The following is a 25911-nucleotide window of genomic DNA, read 5'->3' on the forward strand; positions in this document are numbered from 1 at the left end:
TATTTTTTTAAAATTTCTCTGTTAAAATCTCAAAAATTGTATTTTGTTGAAGAGCACCACATGCTTTTCATAGGTTTCATGTTCCAGATGACAATCGGAAGGAGGCTCCTGCTCCATACTGCACCTGTTTGTCCACTTTCACCTACTGTTCCAGAAGATTATCTGCACCAGTAAAATCTGTTTATTCACTTATTTTGGATCACGATTTATCTCCACATCACAATTATTTAAACATATTTAAAACTTTACAGATTGCTCACAGTATTCAACAATTTTACTTTTACTACCAATTACACACAATTTCAAGGCCCTGATTGGGTATCTGATTGTGTGTGTGGTGTGTGCGCGCGCACGCCAAAATTGCAGATAATCGGTTACCAAAAATCAGTCAAAGGAATACAGCCTTCTAAAGTTCCCATTTCAAAAATTATGAAATTAGTTATTTATATTTAATGAGTGCAGCATTTAGTGAGAGGTAAGTGTGCCACGCTATATTCTCTGTTATCAATGTGTAGCGTGTGTGAGTGTGCCTGCTTTGTATGTGCCTCTGATATTGTATATAATAACATGTATATAACACATTGTCAAATGCAGCATGATGAAATACAGCACATAACACATCACAGACATTTTCATGATAGTCAAACTCAGATGATAACACTGCGATACAGTGTGTTTCGGTACAAACCTGGGGTAAAGCACAGTCCTACAGTCTCTGACAGCTAGTGGGTTACTTTAATCCAAAACAAATGCAGTCTTTTTGTCACATTTGTGTGAGGGGGTTAGAGAGCAGAAAAAGCATCAAACTATTATTAGATTGATGCTTCAAAAATCAGCTTGGAAATCCATCATGAATTTTTTGCATTGAAATTCTTCACAAAATAAACAAACATGATTGTAATGATAAACACACACTATGTGATGAGCTACACTGGCATGCAGAATTACTAATTAAACAGAGCAGAATGCTGTGGGGAATTCTCTGCATTGAGAAGCCTGTTACATCTTATACTAACACCACACTGTTCAAGAAAATATAAATATAAGGTGAATGACGTGTATGTGATGCTCGAGCATTAATGATACTTATTTTAATTACACATGATGAGAGATGTTTCCATTGCATGGGGTTTTGCTATTATTATTATTTAAATATAGAAACAGGAAACAACACCACGGGGTGGTTTTGGTTCAGCAGCACATGTTATGTCACATAAACATGACTTTGCTTTTCTTTCTATGTGCATTTGGCTTTCTCATAATTCAAAAGTAACCAAAATAAATTACATTAGGTTATTTTAACTTAATAGTACTGGCATTTGGTTAGGGTCCCTTCACACATAGTGCGAATACGTACATCTCAGGGCGACTCATGGCGATAAAGCTCGTATGAGCGCACCACGAAACATTGCGCCTATGGGCAGGCGTGTACACTGCCGGTGCGATGGTTTGCGCATGCGATGGTGTCTTTCGAGCAGCTCCAGCTGCTCACACTGCGTTCCATGGGACGAGGTGCACCACATCATGCCGCTGATGTGGAGGAAAATAAAATAAAAACCAGCTGTATAATTAGTGAATATCACTGGGTTGATATTCGTAAATAATACATAAAAGGGGACACAATACAGAAGCCTGCAGTTAAATAACGCTGGTTAAATACAAAAATAAAAATAAAAGTAATGCCACTCATGGAATTTGAAACCACATACTCTGATTACCAGACAGAAACTTTACCACTGGGTACACTCACTGTCTTGTAACAGGAGCATGAATGGCTAAACTCAACAAGCAGATAAATGTATTTTCTAAAAAAAAAAGAAAAAAGCACTGTGATAACTGATCAAACAGCGTTCAGTATGGCGTATTTTTACTGATATGTCACTGAAAGTGACGTATCAGCAGTGGATACGTGTGCACGAACCACACGTGTACATGTGACGCAAAACACACACATGTTGTAGGGGGATCCGACACTCTGGCATGCCACAGGTGCAACTTCACAGTCCTGGGGCATTTAGACAAAAATCTCTGTCAGCTCAACAGTGAACATCTGCTGACTGTTGCCGTGTTAATAGCGCGACTGGCCACACATTTTCTAATTGCCATGCGAGTGGTGTTAGATGTTCGTGTGTGTCACCTGGAATCACCTGGAATCTCGCCGACACCTACCATGAGAGGGATCGTTGGGCTCACACAGCGCACACGCTTCTTTCGGTCACTGGTGTGCACAAATAGTTGTAGCAACAAGTGTACGAGGCAGCTACGAAATGTGTGAAGGGACCCTTACAGAATACACTTTTTTCAAGAACCTCCCCTCTCTAACAACAACAACAACATCACCACCACAAAAGAAAAACAAAAAAAAAAACAGAAAAACCTGATTATATCTAAAAATGTTCTTTTGCATGACTGTGTTGAGTGTTTGTCACTGCTATTATCATGCACATTCAAACAAAATGAGCTGGCAGAGTAGCAGCCACCTCATTCCCATGATAATGCAATGCCAGAAAATCGCTCCCTCCTTCTGTGTTATTTACTTTCTACCAAAAAACCCCCCCCTAAAAACAAAAGAAAGTCAAGGTCCTGATTACTTAATGAAATATTCATTCAGTATTTCCTTTTAGTCATCCTCACCGACAAAATAACATATAAACAGGCTCGTGAAGAAACGTGACTCATTTGCACATTTTCTAATGAATATAATTATTGTTTTGTAATGAGATTTGGGAGGTAAAATATTCAGCAGTTCATCAAAGTAGAGAAGATGTTCTGTTGTTTTGTCTTTTGTCTTTGGTTCAAAACAATTAGAAAACCATTTCAGGCAGAAACGAGTTTTCAGAGGATCCAGTAATGAATTGGAGACACGCTGGTAAAATATGAGATGAGGAACAAAGCAGTGTGGCTCTCCGTCTTCATGCATGTCTGCAATTTGACAAGAAAGCCCGTGCTGTCCTCACAAGATATTGGAAACACTTTTCATCCCAATATAAAACATGTATCAGATAGACACAAGCGGCAGCTATGACCCTCTGGTTATTGTATCCACTTCAGTCATGGAGAAAATGTGCAGACAAAGTGGGTTATCCAGCCTCACAAAATGGGAACATAGATTGTACTAAATGGATTTGAAGTTGCAGCTCAATATAAGCCTGCAGACAATAAAAAAACACTGCTGAATTGCACTGGACATTTTGAAATTCAGCTGTATGTCTGAAATAAGCCATGTCCCTACAGATGAATTAAATCTACTTAGATGTCATTGTTTCTTTGTGTTTTATCAAGAACGATTAGATAATAATCCTGCAAATCTATTCTTACATCAGTCCTTGGCTTTATTTTGGGACATGATGCTGCAAGAAATGTTTCCACTGTTTCAGCTGTTTCACTGTGTGTCAGAAAAAGAAATCTCAAGAGGACTGATGACATCATCTGACTTATGGTTGGTGTTCCTTGTGATCACACGGATGTTTAGCCTGGTTGTGTCATTCCAGACTATTCTGTTCTTATTCTTTGTCTGGGAAAAAAAATGGATGTGGAAAGCTGAGGACAACACAGTTTAATTCAAAGTACACTGTATCATTTCTCTCAGAGAGTCTTACCAAGCCAGAACTCATCCTCCAGGTTTCCAAAGCCAACCCGATAGTCACTCCACTTCCTGGAGAAGTCCGTCAGGCCGTTTTGACGACGCTGGAACACCTGGTGTGAGTACAATCATTTACACTCTATGCAGACAGAGAATTCAATCCAGTTTTAATGAATTTACATAGCACCAAATCATGACACAAGTCATAGCAAGATGTTTCACAAGAACGTGTTCCAAAAACCAGCTCAAATAAATTTAAAGTAACTAACATAAGCAAAACAAGTAGAACAGGTTGACACTTGACAGTGATAAAACGCTTCTAAGATTGCTTCTAAATTGTTTATTGCTGATGATTCTGTCATTGTGTCTCTTTTAAATCAGATGATCAAGACCATGGCCCTAAAGTGTCAGATTTCATCAGATGGTGTAATTGTCCTTTTTAGATACCAACGTGAACAAAACTAAAGAGAAATTGATTTTAGGAAAAAGCAGGATGACATTTCTCCTGTAGTTATTAATGGACTGGTTGTGGAGGTTGTACAGAACTATAATACCTTGGAACCTTTATTGACAATGGACTGACCTTTGAGCATCAGATTGACCAGGTATGTAGAAAGTTCACCAACACATGCATTTTACCATAAACTCAGGCATTTAATGTGGACAGCACTTTTATGAAGATGTTTTATTGCCGTGTTATTGAATCTGTTTCTTTTATCTGTTGGTATGGGGTTTTACTTTAAAAAACAAAAACAGTCGTACAACAAGATGGCTGGCGTTTCCTTAAACGACCTGCCATCTACATATAAAAATAGACCCATTAAGAAGGCAAGGTCAGTCTTGGATGATCCCAGTCGCCCCTTGTACCCTGAGTTCAAAATGCTTCCGTCTGGTTGTAGATTTATGTCTAAGAGATGTAAGACCAATAGGTACAAGAACTCTTCTATTCCCACTGTCACTAGATTTTTAAACACTATCACTTGAATGGTTTTTACCTAGGCTTTCTTATTATTTTATGTTGTGCTATTATGGCTACTGTTTGGTGAGTTTTCATGCCATATTTAAGATCATGTTACAACCCCAATTCCATTGAAGTTGGGACATTCTGCAAAATGTAAATAAAAACAGAATATAATGATTTGCAAATCCCCTTCAACCTATATTCAGTTGAATACACCACAAACTGATAAACTGTTTTTGTGAAAATATTTGCTCATTTTGAAATGGATGCCTGCAACACATTTCAAAAAAGCTGAGACAGTGGTATGTTTACCACTGTGTTGCATCACCTTTCCTTCTAATAACACTCAATAAGCGTTTGGGCACTGAACACACTAATTGTGAGTGTCATGAATGGGTATAAAATGAGCATCCCCAAAAGTCTCAGCCATTCACAAGCAAAGATGGGGCGAGAATCACCACTTGTGAACAACTGCATGAAAAAATAGCCCAACAGTTTAAGAACAATGTTTCTCATTGTACAATTACAAGGAATTTACAGATTCCATCATCTACAGTCCATAACATAATCAAAAGATTCAGAAAATCTGGAGAACTTTCTACACATAAGTGGCAAGGCCGAAAACCAACATAGAATGCCCGTGACCTTCGATCCTTCAGGCAGCACTGCATTAAAAACAGACATCATTGTGTTAAGGATCTTACTGTGTGGGATCAGGAACACTTCAGAAAACCACTGCCAATTAACACACTTTGTCGATACATCTACAAGTGCAAGTTAAAACTCTACCATGCAAATCAAAAGCCATACATCAATAACATCCAGAAATGCTGCCCCCTTCTCTGGTCCCAAGCTCCTTTGAAATGGATAGACGCAAAGTGGTTAAGTGTGCTGTGGTCTGATGAGTCCACATTTCAAATTGTTTTTGGAAATCATGGACATCATGTCCTCTGGGCAAAAGAGGAAATAGACAATCCAGATTGTTACCAGCATCTGTGATGGTATGGGGGTGTGTGAGCTGCCCATGCCATGGGCAACTTACACATCTGTGATGGCACCATTACTGCTGAAAGGTACATCCAGGTTTTGGAGCAACACATGCTGCCGTCCAAGCAATGTCTTTTCAGGGACGTCTCTGATATTTCAGCAAGACAATGCCAAGCCACATTCTGCACGTGTTACAAATCAAATCAAATCAATTTTATTTATATAGCGCCAAATCACAACAAATAGTTGCCCCAAGGCGCTTTATATTGTAAGGCAAGGCCATACAATAATTACGGAAAAACCCCAACGGTCAAACGACCCCTTGTGAGCAAGCACTTGGCGACAGTGGGAAGGAAAAACTCCCTTTTAACAGGAAGAAACCTCCAGCAGAACCAGGCTCAGGGAGGGGCAGTCTTCTGCTGGGACTGGTTGGGGCTGAGGGAGAGAACCAGGAAAAAGACATGCTGTGGAGGGGAGCAGAGATCAATCACTAATGATTAAATGCAGAGTGGTGCATACAGAGCAAAAAGAGAACGTGACACTCAGTGCATCATGGGAACCCCCCAGCAGTCTAAGTCTATAGCAGCATAACTAAGGGATGGTTCAGGGTCACCTGATCCAGCCCTAACTATAAGCTTTAGCAAAAAGGAAAGTTTTAAGGCTAATCTTAAAAGTAGAGAGGGTGTCTGTCTCCCTGATCTGAATTGGGAGCTGGTTCCACAGGAAAGGAGCCTGAAAGCTGAAGGCTCTGCCTCCCATTCTACTCTTACAAACCCTAGGAACTACAATTAAGCCTGCAGTCTGAGAGCGAAGCGCTCTATTGGGGTGATATGGTACTATGAGGTCCCTAAGATAAGATGGGACCTGATTATTCAAAACCTTATAAGTAAGAAGAAGAATTTTAAATTCTATTCTAGAATTAACAGGAAGCCAATGAAGAGAGGCCAATATGGGTGAGATATGCTCTCTCCTTCTAGTCCCTGTCAGTACTCTAGCTGCAGCATTTTGAATTAACTGAAGGCTTTTCAGGGAACGTTTAGGACAACCTGATAATAATGAATTACAATAGTCCAGCCTAGAGGAAATAAATGCATGAATTAGGTTTTCAGCATCACTCTGAGACAAGACCTTTCTAATTTTAGAGATACCTTTCTAATTTTAGAGATATTGCACAAATGCAAAAAAGCAGTCCTACATATTTGTTTAATATGCGCATTGAATGACATATCCTGATCAAAAATGACTCACAGTATTACTAGAGGTCAGGGTAATGCCATCCAGAGTAAGGATCTGGTTAGACACCATGTTTCTAAGATTCGTGGGGCCAAGTACAATAACTTCAGTTTTATCTGAGTTTAAAAGCAGGAAATTAGAGGTCATCCATGTCTTTATGTCTGTAAGACAATCCTGCAGTTTAGCTAATTGGTGTGTGTCCTCTGGCTTCATGGATAGATAAAGCTGGGTATCATCTGCGTAACAATGAAAATTTAAGCAATGCTGTCTAATAATACTGCCTAAGGGAAACATGTATAAAGTGAATAAAATTGGTCCTAGCACAGAACCTTGTGGAACTCCATAATTAACCTTAGTCTGTGAAGAAGATTCCCCATTTACATGAACAAATTGTAATCTATTAGACAAATATGATTCAAACCACCGCAGCGCAGTGCCTTTAATACCTATGGCATGCTCTAATCTCTGTAATAAATTTTATGGTCAACAGTATCAAAAGCAGCACTGAGGTCTAACAGAACAAGCACAGAGATGAGTCCACTGTCTGAGGCCATAAGAAGATCATTTGTAACCTTCACTAATGCTGTTTCTGTACTGAATTCTAAAACCTGACTGAAACTCTTCAAATAGACCATTCCTCTGCAGATGATCAGTTAGCTGTTTTACAACTACCCTTTCAAGAAGTTTTGAGAGAAAAGGAAGATTGGAGATTGGCCTATAATTAGCTAAGATAGCTGGGTCAAGTGATGGCTTTTTAAGTAATGGTTTAATTACTGCCACCTTAAAAGCCTGTGGTACACAGCCAACTAATAAAGATAGAGTGATCATATTTAAGATCAAAGCATTAATTAATGGTAGGGCTTCCTTGAGCAGCCTGGTAGGAATGGGGTCTAATAGACATGTTGATGGTTTGGAGGAGAGAAAGAGTCTAACCAAATACCGGCATCACTGAAAGCAGCCAAAGATAACGATATGTCTTTGGGATGGTTATGAGTAATTTTTTCTCTAATAGTTAAAATTTTATTAGCAAAGAAAGTCATGAAGTCATTACTAGTTAAAGTTAAAGGAATACTCGGCTCAATAGAGCTCTGACTCTTTGTCAGCCTGGCTACAGTGCTGAAAAGAAACCTGGGGTTGTTCTTATTTTCTTCAATTAGTGATGAGTAGTAAGATGTCCTAGCTTTACGGAGGGCTTTTTTATAGAGCAACAGACTCTTTTTCCAGGCTAAGTGAAGATCTTCTAAATTAGTGAGACGCCATTTCCTCTCCAACTTACGGGTTAATTGCTTTAAGCTGCGAGTTTGTGAGTTACACCACGGAGTCAGGCACTTCTGATTTAAGGCTCTCTTTTTCAGAGGAGCTACAGCATCCAAAGTTGTCTTCAATGAGGATGTAAAACTATTGACGAGATACTCTATCTCACTCACAGAGTTTAGGTAGCTACTCTGCACTGTGTTGGTATATGGCATTAGAGAACATAAAGAAGGAATCATATCCTTAAACCTAGTTACAGCGCTTTCTGAAAGACTTCTAGTGTAATGAAACTTATTCCCCACTGCTGGGTAGTCCATCAGAGTAAATGTAAATGTTATTAAGAAATGATCAGACAGAAGGGAGTTTTCAGGGAATACTGTTAAGTCTTCAATTTCCATACCATAAGTCAGAACAAGATCTAAGATATGATTAAAGTCGTGGGTGGACTCATTTACATTTTGAGCAAAGCCAATTGAGTCTAATAATAGATTAAATGCAGTGTTGAGGCTGTCATTCTCAGCATCTGTGTAGATGTTAAAATCGCCCACTATAATTATCTTATCTGAGCTAAGCACTAAGTCAGACAAAAGGTCTGAAAATTCACAGAGAAACTCACAGTAACGACCAGGTGGACGATAGATAATAACAAATAAAACTGTTTTTTGGGACTTCCAATTTGGATGGACAAGACTAAGAGTCAAGCTTTCAAATGAATTAAAGATCTGTCTGGGTTTTGGATTAATTAATAAGCTGGAATGGAAGATTGCTGCTAATCCTCCGCCTCGGCCCGTGCTACGAGCGTTCTGGCAGTTAGTGTGACTCGGGGGTGTTGACTCATTTAAACTAACATATTCATCCTGCTGTAACCAGGTTTCTGTAAGGCAGAATAAATCAATATGTTGATCAATTATTATATCATTTACTAACAGGGACTTAGAAGAGAGAGACCTAATGTTTAATAGACCGCATTTAACTGTTTTAGTCTGTGGTGCAGTTGAAGGTGCTATATTATTTTTTCTTTTTGAGTTTTTATGCTTAAATAGATTTTTACTGGTTATTGGTGGTCTGGGAGCAGGCACCGTCTCTACGGGGATGGGGTAATGAGGGGATAGCAGGGGGAGAGAAGCAGCAGAGAGGTGTGTAAGACTACAACTGTGCTTCCTGGTCCCAACCCTGGATAGTCACGGTTTGGAGGATTTAAGAAAATTGGCCAGATTTCTAGAAATGAGAGCTGCTCCATCCAAAGTGGGATGGATGCCGTCTCTCCTAACAAGACCAGGTTTTCCCCAGAAGGTTTGCCAATTATCTATGAAGCCCACCTCATTTATTGGACACCACTCAGACAGCCAGCAATTCAAGGAGAACATGCAGCTAAACATGTCGCTCCCGGTCCGATTGGGGAGGGGCCCAGAGAAAACTACAGAGTCCGACATTGTTTTTGCAAAGTTACACACCGATTCAATGTTAATTTTAGTGACCTCCGATTGGCGTAACCGGGTGTCATTACTGCCGATGTGAATTACAATCTTACCAAATTTACGCTTAGCCTTAGCCAGCAGTTTCAAATTTCCTTCAATGGCGCCTGCTCTGGACCCCGGAAGACAACTGACTATGGTTGCTGGTGTCGCTAACTTCACATTTCTCAAAACAGAGTCGCCAATAACCAGAGTTTGATCCTCGGCGGGTGTGTCGCCGAGTGGGGAAAAACGGTTAGAGATGTGAACGGGTTGGCGGTGTACACGGGGCTTCAGTTTAGGGCTACGCTTCTTCTCACAGTCACCCAGTCGGCCTGCTTTCCCGGCTGCTCGGGATCTGCTGGAAGGGAGAGCGTGGCTTCGTAGCAAAAGAGTGCGGGTACTAGACTTGCTTGTCTGCAGTCTAGACCTGTCGCCCATTGAAAATGTGTGGCGCATTATGAAGCACAAAATATGACAACGAAGACCCCGGACTGTTAAACAACTGAAGTCGTACATCAAGCAAGAATGGGAAAGAATTCCACCTACAAAGCTTCAACAATTAGTGTCCTCAACACTTTTGGATGTGCGCCAATTCATAAATCCAACATCACTCTGCGTGTTTCTGGCTATGTGTGACAGGAGTATCAGTTATTTGGTGAGGTCAAAGGCTCCCAAAGGATTTTCATCTAAATGTTAACAGTAGCACTTATATTTCCAAATTTGTTAGTTTTTCCCAGTTATTTTGTCATCCAAAACTGGGCAGGATGTGTATAAATGGGCTATATTTGGAATATGTTACAACACCAATTCCAATGAAGTTGGGACGTTGTGTAAAATGTAAATAAAATCAGAATACAATGATTTGCAAATCATTGTGGACTCATCAGACCACAGCACGTTTCCAATTTGCGTCTGTCCATTTCAAATGAGCTCAGGCCCAGAGAAGGCGGTGGCGTTTCTGGATGTTGTTGATGCCTGGCTTTCGCTTTGCATGGTAACTTACACTTGTAGATGTTGCGACGAACTGTGTTAACTGACAATCAAGGTTGGGTAGGATTACTTTGAAAGAATACATGTGGATTACATGTATGTATGTACATACATGTGGATTACTTGTAATCTGATTACTTTTGGATAACATTTCAAAGTAATCCTACCTAAACCTGCTGACAATGGTTTTCTGAAGTGTTCCTGAGCCCATGCAGTAAGATTCTTTACACAATAATGTCAGTTTTTAATGCAGTGCCACCTGAGGGATCGAAGGTCAGGGACATTCAATGTTGGTTTTTGGCCTTGCTTACCTGCCTCGCTTACGTGTAGAAAGTTCTCCAATTCTCTGAATCTTCTGATTATATTATGGACTGTAGATGATGGAATCCCCAAATTCCTTGCAATTGAATGTTGAGAAACATTGTTCTTAAACTGTTGGATTTTTTTTTTCACGCAGTTGTTCACAAAGTGGTGATCCTCACCCCATCTTTGCTTGTGAATGGCTGAGCCTTTTGGGGATGCTCCTTTTACACTCACTTGTTTCCAATTAACCTATGGAATGTTGCAAACAGGTGTTCTTTCACCCCTTAGAGTCTGGTCTGCTTGAGGTTTCTTCCTCAGAGGGAGTTTTTCCTTACCACTATTGCTCTGGGGGTTCATAAGGTTAGACTTTACCTGTGTGAAGCGCCTTGAAGCAACTCTGTTGTGATTTGGCACTATATAAATTAAAATAAATAAAAAAAAACTTTGAGCATTCATCAACTTTCCCAGTCTTTCGTTGCCCTGTCCCAGCTTTTTTGAAACATATTGCAGGCATTCATTTTAAAAATGAGCAAATATTTGTACAAAAACAAAAAAGTTTATCAGTTTGAAGATTAAATATCTTGTCTTTGTGGTGTATTCAGTTGAATATAGGTTGAAGAGGATTTGCAAATCATTGTAGTCTGTTTTTATTTACATTTCACACAACGTCCCAACTTATATTTGGAAATGGGGTTGTATTTTGTGCATGGTTGCCACAACAAATCCAGTACTGATCTGCATGCTGATTTGACATAGATTTTACTCCTGATGCCCTTCCTGATGCACCTCCAGATGTACATGGAGAGTGGGGCCTGGTTGTCCTCGACTGGGGTACCTTATTTCTGACAGGCAAATATGCTCACTGCATGCATCATAAAGCCCTCAATATTCAGTCAAAATATCATACTTAATATATTTTTGGACCCAAATAACATATACATCATATCTGAACAAAAGCTGTGAGGGTCTGGGAACACTTCCCTCTAAAATTACATATAATTACTCAAATACTTTCCTTTTTGCACAGTTTACGAGGTCTGTTAGAAAAGTATCGGACCTTTTTATTTTTTGCAAAAACCATATGGATTTGAATCATGTGTGATTGCATCAGCCAAGCTTGAACCTTCGTGCGCATGCGTGAGTTTTTTCACGCCTGTCGGTTGCGTCATTCGCCTGTGAGCAGGCTTTGTGTGAGCAGTGGTCCACCCCTCTCGTCGGATTTTTATTGCGAATAAAATGTCTGAACGATTTGGAGCTTTGCTGCATCAAATTTTTCCAGAAACTGTGAGAGACCTCCAGGTGGACACCATTCGGAAAATTCAGATGGCTTTCAGGGACGATTTTATCGGGATTACACAGATTAAGGAGTGCTCCAGCCGGTTTAAAGACCGCCCACAGCGGCTGAGAGCGCGGTGCACTCTGAGCGCCGATCAACAGGCTGAAACCCCGCTGAAACAACCAGATCATTTCCAACATGAAGGCTTTGTTGATCCGGGACATCGTCTGACTTCCACAAAAAAGGCAGAAGACGTGGACATCAGCACTTTTTCGGCACATTCCACTGTTACAGGAGTTTTTTCATGGAAACAGAAGCTGAGGGATGCGCCACGGAGCCGCTCATGGCGCGGGACAAAAGCACCTCCGTGTTGGTCTCACAGGACGGCTTTCAGATGGCTTTCAGACGGCTTTCGGTGGCTTTTCAGTCGTGTGACTATCCGAGAAATTGTGCATGAGCTGGACATGCCACAACATGTCCTGTGAGGCTTCATCATGGCGTTGCTTTGCGCCATGCGGCTCTGCCGCGACGCGCGGAATTTCTCCGCACGTCTGTCTCAATGTGCCGAAAAAGTGCTGATGTCCACGTCTTCCGCAATTGCTGTGGTAGTCAGACGATGTCCCGGATCAACACAGCGTCCAGTTTGGAAATGAACAGCATATTCCACTATTACAGGAGTTTTTGTCATGGAAAGAGGAGCGGAGGAATTCCGCGCGTTGCGGCGGTACCGCATGGCGCAAAGCAACGCCGTGATGAAGCCTCACAGGACATGTTGTGGCAACAAATGTGTGTGAGACTTACGACCCAGCCTCCGTCATCTGTGGTCATGTCACAGTAGACCTGCACACCCTGGCTCGGGTCTCTGTTGATGTAAATGGTGTAGACACCGCTCAGCGTCTCTCCGTTCAGCAGGTGCTGGGCACAGTTTTGAGGTGTAGCAAACAGACGACTCCCTGGAGAAGAGCAGTGTGGTAATGATGACAAGTCTTGATTTGATTTTTTTTCTTCGCTTTATAAAAAAAATGCAGACTGTGAGACTTTATGTCGACTGCACCGAGGAATTTAAAAATAAATGCCTCTTTCTCAGATTTATTTCTGAAAGCAGTGACGGCCATGTCCACTGTGTGATTTAAATGAGGGCCGCCAATACTGACTTTCACATAAATTCACGGTGCTGCCTTCTCTCGTCTGAGTGACGTATCTGACATCCAATTAAATACTGAGCACATTAAGATTAGAACATTCTGTTCCGCTCCATCTCAGGTTTGCAGACTGTCACCCTCCTGGTAAAGACTAATGGGAACTCACTGCGCTACAGGGGAATGGAGGGGTGAATTGTGTCAGATTTTTGGGAGCCATTACTGTTCACTTTTGTTATGGTGACTGCAAAATTACAAAAATCAGATTAAAAAGAGTCAATTCTGTGTCTAAAATATTTTGCCAGTATGACTCACTGAAATTGCTTTTTTTGGGCATAACTCACAGAAATTATACATGAATATGCTACTTGTGTGTGCTGCACCTGTAATGAAAGTGGTGGTGACTATAGCGCTGGTGTCTAATCCTCTTGCAGCCTGGAGCTTGACTGTGTACTCTGTGGTCTCAGCCAGACCCTCCAGACGAATCCACGTGTCTTCTGAATCGAGAATCAGCTCCTAGTGCAACCACAGAAAAATCCTCACAATGTGTAAGCACTTAAAGGTATAAGATTATAGAAATGACATTTCATTAGAAGCAAGGGATGGAATTACAAAACTGCCATGGGGAAACTAAGGAGGTGTTTCCCCAATATAAGTTGACCCCTGCCAAAATTCTCATCCTTTGATACAGGTTCACGCTCATGAAAACTAAAGTATATCAGTTACTATTCTGTGTGTAAGTACACTTAGTTGGATGAAAGCAGCATTGATTGATTGGTGCGTAGCACGCCTAATAGCATATAATGAAATAAGCTAAAGAAGATATTCTGCGACTCTATGTATGTGCATATTCATTCATTCATTTTCCGACTCATCTTAATCTTGTTAAGGGTCAAAGGGGGGTTATGGTAAATGGACTGCATTTATATAGCGCTTTTCCATCTGCATCAGACGCTCAAAGCACTTTACAAATAATGCCTCACATTCACCCAGATGTGAGGGTGCTGCCATACACAGTACTCACTGCACAGTGGGAGCAACTAGGGGATTAAGGACCTTGCCGACGGGCCCTTAGTGATTTTCCAGTCAGTGTTGGGAAAGTGTAGGTACACGGACCCACAACAGGGGGCGCAAATGAACGGACAATGGAATAGGTCAAATAACAACACTTTACTGTTGTGAATGTGCACAACAAATACAACAGATTGCAACAATAGACAATAGTCAATTCACAAGGTGTCGTGTGGGCAGGCTCGAAGATAGGAGACGCCTGTCCAAAGCAGAACCGGAACCACACGATTTCCTCCGCCACCAGACCCGGGGAATACTGGAGCCGCCAAGTCCCGAACTCCCAGGTGGCCACTGCCTCCGCGTGTCGGATCTGGTACTGCTGGCGAGGAACAAAAAGCAAGTGAATGAGGATGCGTTTGCACCCAGGAATCAGCACGGCAGGAAAGCTACCTCCACCTCTCGTTGGAAAAACAGTCCAAAAGATAATGCACAAAAGTCACAAAGGATATTGTCAAGCAGACAGCTGAGGTACGTTACCTTCCAGGTAGAACGATATCTCGGCAAAGAGGTGGAGACGTCGTCCTGCTGATATACTCCTGCCGATCAGATGATTGGTAACAGCTGTTGCAGGTGATGCGTGACAGCTGTCACCCTGGCTGCTCCCGTGAGGCGGCTGCGCCCTCTGGTGCCTGGAGCCCGCACTCCAGACAGGGCGCCCTCTGGTGGTGGGCCAGCAGTACCTCCTCTTCTGGCGGCCCACACAACAGTCAGGCTGGGATTTGAACTGAGGGTCCTCTGGTCTCAAGCCCAACGCTTTAACCACAACATCATCACCTCCCCCAAGGCTGGAAGCTATCCTTGCAGTCATTGGGCAAGAGGTGGAGTACACCCCAAACAGACTGCCCTTCCTGTTGCAGGGCTGACACAATGTACAGGCCATAGACAAAAAAGGACATTGGGATACAATGATACCTGTCATCTGCACTTATATTCTAATTGCAGTTTCACACAATCCAACAAGTTGGAGCATTGGGCACCTACAGTCTAATGCCTGGAGACCAAATCCAGGTCCTGAGACACTGCCTGGTCAAGAGCATTTTACCTAATATGTGTTTCTGATAGAAGGCACAAATGGGAGTGCCCAAATAAAACCCATGAGGATGTGAAGAAAACAAAGCAAACTCCACAAAGAAATGAGCAGGGATTTGGACCACCTACCTGTAAGCCAAGCATGCTAATAACATGCATGCCAATATGCACTCTCAAACCAGTATACTCAGGTAAATCTCAGCAGGTGGAAGACAAGCCTCAAACATCCAGCAGGAGGCAGCGTTCAGCAAGTGGCAGGCAGGTTTATGGGTTATTAATGATGTGTCACATTTGACCAGATTTCAGTTAGTTTCTCCTTGTTATATGGATTGTGACCATGTTATTTGAACCAGAGAACAGTGGTTTATTTCTCAGATTTATTACATTTCTAAAGATTAAATCTCTCTCTCTCAGACCACATTCACTGTGTACTTTGCCAGATCACTTCTATCACTCTTTCACTGTTGCTGTTAAATAAAAAAAAAATAAAATAATTTCTATTGGTTTGTTTGGCAATTACAACCTTGTAATTATTAGAATGGCCTAAGCAGTGGGTCACCCCTCTGAGTCTGGTCTGCTTGAGGTTTCTTCCTCAATTTCATCAGAGGGAGTATTTTCTTACCACTGTCACCTGTGTGCTTGCTCTACAGGTTGGTAAGGTTAGACCTTGGTTGTCTGAAGCGCCTTGTGGGAACTTTGCACTGTATAAATTAAATTAATTATTAATTAATTAATAAATTCATTCATTCATTCATTCTTCTATGAACTCACTACCTTTTAAAGACTGCATTCCTCAGCTTTTCCAAAGCCCAGGGATTTCTGACAGCTGACAGATTGTCCCTTTCCCTTGGTACATTAATACAGCATTAACAAAACTGATTAAGTACAGAGCTAAAAAAAAATGTTGCTGTCAGAATAAATTACGAGTCATTACAGATTTAATGTTAACATATATAGACACGCAACACACTGGTATCCTATATAGGGTGTACTCTGCCTTACACCCCATGACTGCTGGGATAGGCTCCAACACCCCCGTGGCTCTTAATCTGAGTAAGCGGGTATAGAAGATACATGGACATATAGACACATTAGGTATGTGTATGTGAGACCGAGTTCGGAGGGAAATGTGCAGGTGCTGCTTTTATGTTCTCTGGTCCAGTGTTATGCATCATACTTTGCGGCTGCCATCAGTCGACTTGTAAGTGAGCATGTAGTTGTCGATCTCTGCAATAGGAGGCTGCCACGAGATAAGAGCACTGCGGTGATTCACCTCAATGGCTGTCAGGTTCACGGGTGTATCCATTGCTGTAATAAAAAAGAGAGAACTATTTTTACAATTATTGTAATAATTTTGTTGAAAAACCCAACCATATACAATCAGACCTGCACTTTAACAATTATTTCACACAATCAGCTGTGTTGACAGTTTAAGTTTACTCAACTTAAAGCCACTGTTTGGATCATCTTCTTTAATTTATAATATCTTACATTTATTTTAAATTTTGTAATTAATTTAAGTTCTTTAATTTATGTTATATTTTATCACTAGGTATTTATCCTATTTATTATTAATGATCTTTTGAACCGCCAAGACCTGAGTGCGCAACTTTGTTTTTTTATATGCTTGAAATTCTCTTAGGTGCTACCTAGATTCACAGAATTTAACAGTATCTCACAAGGTGTGCTGACGAAACTCATGATGTCTACTAGAAGCACAACCTGTTTATTTGATCCTATACCAGCAAAATTGTTTAAGGATCTTTGGCCCATTCTTGGGCCGACTGTGCTGGAAATTGTTAACCTTTCTTTAAACTCTGGATCTGTTCCAAATTGTTTTAAATCCTCTGTGGTTAAACCACTACTCAAGAAATCTAATCTTGATCCTGGTGTATTGAAAAATTATAGGCCGATATCAAATCTATCATTCTGCTCTAAAATTCTGGAAAAGGTGGTTTCATGGCAGCTTGTGGACTATTTTACTGAGAATGACCTTTTTGAGCCACTGCAGTCTGCTTTTAGAAGACATCACTCCACAGAAACAGCACTTATTAAAGTAGTTAATGATCTTCTGTGAGCAACGGACTCGGATACTACTACAGTATTGGTGTTGTTGGATCTCAGTGCTGCGTTTGACACAGTTGATCATCATATTCTACTTGATAGGCTAGAAAACTGTTTCGGGATTACTGGAACTGCTCTTGCGTGGCTGACATCTTATTTGTCTGGTCGTTCCCACTGTGTTTTGTGCAACGACACTACCTCTGACTTTAAGGGCATGAAGTTCGGGGTTCCGCAGGGATCCGTTCTGGGTCCCCTGCTTTCTTCCCTGTATATGGGACCCCTTGGGAACATTTTGCAGCGTTTTGGGGTTGCTTTTCATTGCTATGCTGATGATATTCAGTCGTATATGCCGATAGCTGCTGGAAATCCTGTCCACATAAAATCTTTACAGGACTGTCAGCAGTGAGAAGTTGGATGTCTAGCAACTTTCTACTTTTGAACTCTGATAAGACTGAAATGATGGTTCTTGGTACAGCAAGACATCGGCATCAATTTGATCAGCTGGCACTTAGCCTAGGTTCATGTGTTACACATCATACTGACAAAGTGAGGAACCTTGGGGTAATTTTTGATCTTACATTGTCCTTTGACCTCGACATTAATCAATCAATCAATCAATCAATTTTATTTATATAGCGCCAAATCACAACAAACAGTTGCCCCAAGGCGCTTTATATTGTAAGGTAAAGCCATACAATAATTACGGAAAAACCTCAATGGTCAAAACGACCCCCTGTGAGCAAGCACTTGGCGACAGTGGGAAGGAAAAACTCCCTTTTAACAGGAAGAAACTTCCAGCAGAACCAGGCTCAGGGAGGGGCAGTCTTCTGCTGGGACTGGTTGGGGCTGAGGGAGAGAACCAGGAAAAAGACATGCTGTGGAGGGGAGCAGAGATCAATCACTAATGATTAAATGCAGAGTGGTGCATACAGAGCAAAAAGAGAAAGAAACACTCAGTGCATCATGGGAACCCCCCAGCAGTCTAAGTCTATAGCAGCATAACTAAGGGATGGTTCAGAGTCACCTGATCCAGCCCTAACTATAAGCTTTAGCAAAAAGGAAAGTTTTTAGCCTAATCTTAAAAGTAGAGAGGGTGTCTGTCTCCCTGATCCGAATTGGGAGCTGGTTCCAGAGGAGAGGAGCCTGAAAGCTGAAGGCTCTGCCTCCCATTCTACTCTTACAAACCCTAGGAACTACAAGTAAGCCTGCAGTCTGAGAGCGAAGTGCTCTATTGGGGTGATATGGTACTATGAGGTCCCTAAGATAAGATGGGACCTGATTATTCAAAACCTTATAAGTAAGAAGAAGAATTTTAAATTCTATTCTAGAATTAACAGGAAGCCAATGAAGAGAGGCAAATATGGGTGAGATATGCTCTCTCCTTCTAGTCCCTGTCAATACTCTAGCTGCAGCATTTTGAATTAACTGAAGGCTTTTCAGGGAACTTTTAGGACAACCTGATAATAATGAATTACAATAGTCCAGCCTAGAGGAAATAAATGCTTGAATTAGTTTTTCAGCATCACTCTGAGACAAGACCTTTCTAATTTTAGAGATACTGCGCAAATGCAAAAAAGCAGTCCTACATATTTGTTTAATATGCGCATTGAATGACATATCCTGATCAAAAATGACTCCAAGATTTCTCACAGTATTACTAGAGGTCAGGGTAATGCCATCCAGAGTAAGAATCTGGTTAGACACCATGTTTCTAAGATTTGTGGGGCCAAGTACAATAACTTCAGTTTTATCTGAGTTTAAAAGCAGGAAATTAGAGGTCATCCATGTCTTTATGTCTGTAAGACAATCCTGCAGTTTAGCTAATTGGTGTGTGTCCTCTGGCTTCATGGATAGATAAAGCTGGGTATCATCTGCGTAACAATGAAAATTTAAGCAATGCTGTCTAATAATACTACCTAAGGGAAGCATGTATAAAGTGAATAAAATTGGTCCTAGCACAGGAACCTTGTGGAACTCCATAATTAACTCTGTCTGTGAAGAAGATTCCCCATTTACATGAACAAATTGTAATCTATTAGGGATTACAATTAGGGACATTAGGGACATTACGAGGACTGCTTTCTTTCATTTAAAAAATATAGCAAAGATTCATCCCATCCTGTCTATGGCTGATGCTGAGACTCTGATTCATGCGTTTGTCTCTTCTAGATTGGACTATTTTAATGCTTTGTTTTCTGGTTTACCACAGTCCAGCATCAGGGGTCTTCAGCTGGTTCAAAATGCTGCTGCCAGACTTCTGATGCGAAGCAGAAGGTTTGATCATATTACGCCGGTTCTGGAATCCCTTCACTGGCTTCCGGTCTCCTTGAGATCAGATTTCAAGGTATTACTATTGGCCTATAAAATTGTTCACGGACTGGCGCCCCCCTATCTGGCCGGCCTGGTTGAGTTCTATGTGCTGGCAAGGGCTCTGTGTTCACAGGGTGCAGGACTATTGTGTGTCCCGAGGGTGAAGAAAAGGTCAGCGGGTTACAGACCTTTTTATCACCGCGCTCCAGCTCTGTGGAATGATCTGCCTGCACAAATACGACAGTCGGACTCTGTGGAGACTTTTAAAGCCAGGTTGAAGACACATCTCTTCTCCCTGTTTTATCAGTAGTATTTTATTGTGTCTTTTTTTTATATGTTTTATTTATTTTAATTCTTTTAATTTTTTATGGTTAAATTTTTTATTGTATTTTAATCTTATTTCATTTTATTCTGCTTTTAAATGCTTGTGAAGCGCCTTGAGATGATTACTCGTGATTTGGCGCTATATAAATGAATAAATTATTATTATATTGAAATAACAATAACATATCCTTGAACCTTGATCAAAATTGCATGTTAAGTTTGGCCAATTTGAAATTTCTAGTGAAATCAACTCAATCTCAATAGCAATATTAATGTACTATAATTTACATTGTTGTTGGGGGGGGGGGGGGAGGGGAGGCAACAACTTTCATTGTATTGCAGACTGTTTTTGTTATTTTCACTTCCTCATATTGAGCTTCTCTGATTTTTATGGAACTGGAACTAGTGTGGACAAAACATTGATATTTTCAAAAACAATTCCATACAAGACTGAAGAACAAAACCCATGAGAATATTTGTGTCAGAAGTATCTTGTCAAAACTAAACAGTTTTCAGGTTTGCCCTGCCACTGTATGGAATTGGCACCCCAATGAGGAAAGGCCAGGAGCCTTCAGCTCTGAGGATTGCAATAAAGGACATTTTCTACCTCGGAAAACAACAGGAATAAATTGAGAGATGCTGCTGCAATTTTGCCATTTTCTATTTTGCTGCTGTAGGAAGTGAAATGTGTAAAGCTCCTACAATTGCACAATAATAATCACCTAAGCCCATATCTCACATAGCATGAATGCTAACGAACGTAGCGAATTATGGACTTTGTCAGGATTTGTAAAAGGTTGCAAAACAGTTTGCAAACAGTTTTTACGGTCACAAACAGTATTTCTTGTCACAAATAAATTCTGATAATGTTTACAATTTCTTTGTGAATTTATTTTTCCGCAAACAGTTGCAAACATTTGTAAAACAGTTTTAAACATTTGTAAATGGTTGTAAGATGTGTTGCTAAAATTCTTTTTGGTTTGCAACCACTCCCTGACCCAAACAGTAGACCCATTCTTCTTTGTCTGCCTCTTTTATCTTCTCTGCTGCAGCAGGATAAATACAGCAGCAGCCAAACAAAGCAATTCTTCCTCAAGGCAGCAGACATTGTCTACGGACATCAGCATTCACCACACCATGACAGACTAGCTTTATTGTTAATTTTGTTATACCTATGGTATAGTTTATTTAACAGTGCATAGAGATAAGTTTTTCTACTTTGCAATAGCATTATATGATTTTATACCTGGCAGAATGTTTTCATAAAATCCAGGGTTTTTTTTTGTTTGTTGTTTTTTGTTTTTGTTTTTTTGTTTTTTTTACTAATACTTACATTATCATTTATTATTTATATTTAATATAACTGCCCCAAACTTGATTTGTTTGTGGAAATTTTGTTGGAATGTCTTGGTTGTTCTGTGTCATTTGATTACTTTCCTCTTGAATTGTTTTTGGATGTCTTTGTTGTTCTGTCTTTGATTACTTGTCATCCAGACATTTTGTCCCTTCAGTTTGTGGCTACCTGAGTGCTCTTTATCTACTAAGACATCCTGGGGACCTCTGATTTACTGATTGATCATTTACTGTATTTGTTCCTGGGGCCAACCTGCTTGATCTTTGCTCCTGACCACAGAATGTAAAACATGACAATTATGGGAGGAGCTTTACTGTATAAATGTCTCCCCAGACAGACATTTCCTTGTCAGAGACAATAGACTGCTTTCATACTTTGTTGCTTCTGAACCTCTGTACAGAGTTTTTTGTTTTAATAAAGCAGCCTAATTACTAAAAAGACCTTGTCATTTCAGATTTTCCACCACAATTTGAGATTCAATTTATATTTGGTAAAACTATATATCACTTGTTAACTTTTTAACCAAGCTGGTGATGCCTGTGAGTGTATCCATGAGATTAGACTAACCTTTCTAGTTATCATGAATCACACATCACATAAAGGATTTAGTGAGAACATAAATGAGACACTGTTCAAAGATTAGTCACAAAATATCACCACCTCAAAAGTGCTTGATCATCAAGCCCACCCAGGTTTTACTGCATGTTACATCACACCATCCAAGTATACATCAGATTTTAGGTTCTTTTATAGTTTCTTTGTTGATATTTAAAACCACACAAAAAAGGAGACTTGGAGAAAATTTCCCTTCCTTGCATCAGTCTGTTCATTTTACTTGATCTGATCCTTAGAAAGAGACAGAAACATTGACATGCTATAACTTCATTTAGTGCATAATAAAAAGTAGATGACCTATTCAGAAACCACTTTCCCATAGTTACATCATAACTCGGGGGCGTGTTGTCAGCCTGTCAGCAAACTGTTGTCATTGTAAGTACAGTAAAGGAGCAGAAACAAATGGAGAATTCTGTGCAATGCAATGCCACCACTGTGATTATGAGATAAAGATAAGTGCTACATGGGTGCCTGTTCCTCTGGCTTTTTCTTTTATTCTTCTCTCTGCAGTGAAACGAACACAAGCTTTTATAAACAACATGACTGTCTGAAGATTTGAAGGGCTTTCAGCTCAAAATGTAACCTTAAAGCAAACTCAGATGTCACACGGGAAAATCTCTGCGCTCTCCACTCATTTCAGTGCTTATCCTCCATGCATGTTGGTGCATATAAACATGTGGATGCCGATGTGTGAAAAGATCAATGCCAGCTCATAAATTAACATGAGTCTGCATTCAAACACATTCTGGAAAAAAAAGACAAAAGATACTACCAAACCTTCTGCAGTTGACCTGAAAAGGTCAGGTGACCAGTGTTGTCAGCTCACCTGTCGACCTGAGTCAGACTCATCGCATTTGAATTTTGCTTCAATGGCTTAGACTTGAACATGACACTTCACTGGGTCATAGAACATAATGCACATTCTTGGGGACAGTCCTCAAGGGTCCCATCTGGGACATCACAGCCTAAGGGTCTTTATTTTGGGTTTTCTTGTTCAGAGAGGTGTTTCCAGCTGTGTGGGCTGAGACACTCTGCACTCGGCGTGTTATGCACATGAACATGCCCATTTGTGCAACAAGTAAACAAGCAAAAAGTCTGTGGCACCAATTCTCCCTTTTAACTGAACTCTACAGGAAGAAACCTCAAGCAGACCAGATTCAGCTGGGTGACCATCTGCATTGGCCATATTAATGAAATAAAACAAAGCAACACAGAATTGCCAGATGATGCAGACATAGAAATGTAATAGCAATGTTGCAACTAAGCAACCATATACATAGCCTGATGTTCACCATGGATGTGCCTATCTTCACCTGTATCTGGGCTTATGGCGCTATTCCACAGAGTGCAGTTCTTTTCCCTGAAATACCGAATAGCAAATCGGGGCATGTTTTGAAGCATCATAGTACCTTCTTGATACATCTTTGTCAATCTTGAGCAAACTTGGTATACATAGTAGTTACGGCTGCCATGGGCGCCAGTGTTGAAATCAGGGTAACATTTTTGAACTGTTTAAAATTTTCATCCTGATTTGCACAATCATCGCTTATGCGTGGTAACATCTGGTTGTTCATAGTCTGAACAGCTCCAATCATGGTCAAACTTCTTTAAATGGGGTATTCCTGGTGAATACGTCTTGAAATGTGTTTGATCGTGCTCCATGAGGGTAAATATTTTAAACCAAAGCAGTGTTTGTTGCAGCTCTGCCTGAGGGCACAGTTCCTTACTTTCATTTTTGGTCGGGTGCCAGGTCTGCACTTTATAAGTCAGCCAGTTGCCAGAAATGCACTTTATAAAGCAGCCTATTAGGAGGCAAGCAAGATTAAGCAGTTTCATCCTGTTTTGCACTTTTTTGGATCATGGGCAATCATAGCAGAATGTCACACTGTGGAATAGGGGTGTTACACTCAGGGATAGAGTGAGAAGTTCAAATAAGCAGGAAGTGGAGCCAGTTGCTCCTTCAGACTGAAAAGCCAGTTGAGGTGGTTTGAGCATCTAGTGAGGCCAAGTGGTTGTCTCCCTAGGGAGGTATTCCAGGCACATCCAACTGGGAAGACCCAGGACACGCTAGAAGGATTACATGTCCCAGTTAGCCAGAGGTAAAGACCAGAATTTCAGCACCAATCAATATGTGACCGCACCGATGCCAAATCAGGCACTAAAATGCAAACACTACCGAGTTCCGACCCTAACCTAACTCCGATGTAGACTGTGTAGTGTAATTTTTTGTAAAAGAAAGATGATGTGGTAATTAAAATTTATCATGATAATATGTAATGCCAGAAAATGGGTTTGTTGTGTATTTCTGATGACAGTGAATGGATGTTTTTAAAAAATATATGTTTTGAGCAAAATGCATGTTTTCTTTCAAAGGAAACTATAAGGACAGAATTTTGAGTTAAAGGTATAATTTGAGTAAAACATAATTTGTGAAGAAACTGAATATTGGATTAAACATTGGATTCACAAGAGGGGTAAATATCCTTGACTCAGGGCCTGTTGAATCAGAAATGAATGCACGAGCCTGGTTATTTTCCATGATATCACCTGCATGTTGACCGAGAGTAAACCCACTGACTTGGTAAATTTTTATGAAGTAAAGTAATTTGATTTGTATAATGATGTCATTAATAACTGTTTTGATTGGTGTAAGAATTGCTAAGTTTGGAAGGGCCACCCAATTTGGGTGGCAACAATGACACCTGAAATGTATAAAAATACTTGTCACCCTATTGTTTGTGATGCACTCCGGGGTTTGTTCTCAAGGCTGTGAGTGCCTCCTTTGCTGGCAAATAACCTGCTATTTTGACACTTCAAGATTTTCTTTGACTCTCTGATTAATTTTTTCCAAGGTGAAGTTTTGAACAATTGAGTGTAGCTGCAAAATTCAGACAGTTTGTCTGGGAACAGGACACTGACTGGCTACATTTTCTGCAACAAGTGCACACATCTCACTTGCAGTTTGACAAGCAAACACAGTGTAGGGTGTTCCTACCCCTTCTGCCAATTCCTGTCCATCCCCTGCCGAACCTCCCCAGCATGGCTGGGAATCTGTTTCTACCCAAGAGCACCATTCTTCTAAATCTTTACATATTTGACTTACTGTGTTCTTAAAATATTTAACAAGGAAGTATATTGCCATTGTAGAGACAACAAAATTTGTCCTCTGCATTTAATCCATCCTAATTACAGTTAGACACAAGCCAACCACTGGGAGCAGTGAGCAGCCACAGTCCAGCACCAGAGGACCAACTTCCAGGATAGAGACGCCGCCTTGGTCAGGGGCAGAGAAAAGAGCAGACTCTGATGTGCATGTTTTTGACAGTGGGAGGAAATCTAATAAGAAAAGGATGAGGATCCTTTATTGTATGATCCTGTATCATATTGAATATTGTTGCACAATATGGCCATTTGCTGGTATGACAGTACTAAAACCTTTAGAGCAACTTTATAAAAAAACCATCAAAGTGTTTGCCAAAAAGCCATATTCCACTCACTGCTGTGAAATTCTAGAGAAATACCATCTTTTAAGTTTTAACAATTTTATATTATTATACATTCATTCATATTCATTCATATTATACTTGACCATGAACTCACTACGGTACGGGATATCCAGGTACCTTAAGGACATTTGACATATAGTAAAAATAACCAAAAATAGAAAATTAATTATTTGTTTCAATTAAATTGAACATAATTATTTGTTTCTAGTAAAAATAACCCAAAATAAAACGAATAAAAAATGACTTAGCAAATTTGTCACACAATTGTAAAGATACATTTATTAACTACACAGATGTATAATAAAACAAATGGTCACTAGTTTATCGGTCAGCATAATACGAAGAATGTCACCCCTCGGGATCATTGTTGCCCAAAGCCGCAGGCAACAACGATCCCGACGGGTGACTTTCCATTACGCTGCCATCCAAACCAGTCACTATTTGTATAATGTTTA

At 40.4% G+C, this 25911-nt stretch overlaps 1 protein-coding gene across 1 annotated transcript in view; it reads right to left on the bottom strand.

The window, feature by feature from the left end:
• The window catches only part of tnr (tenascin R (restrictin, janusin)), a 306961-nt gene that overhangs the window by 18769 nt on the left and 262281 nt on the right, over positions 1-25911 (bottom strand). Inside the window, 4 exon segments of the mRNA XM_034182776.1 lie at positions 3600-3696; positions 12846-12997; positions 13567-13699; positions 16461-16591. Coding sequence (XP_034038667.1) covers positions 3600-3696; positions 12846-12997; positions 13567-13699; positions 16461-16591 — 513 coding nt within the window.

This window comes from Thalassophryne amazonica, chromosome 12, assembly GCF_902500255.1.
Source record: "Thalassophryne amazonica chromosome 12, fThaAma1.1, whole genome shotgun sequence".
NCBI lineage: Eukaryota > Metazoa > Chordata > Actinopteri > Batrachoidiformes > Batrachoididae > Thalassophryne > Thalassophryne amazonica.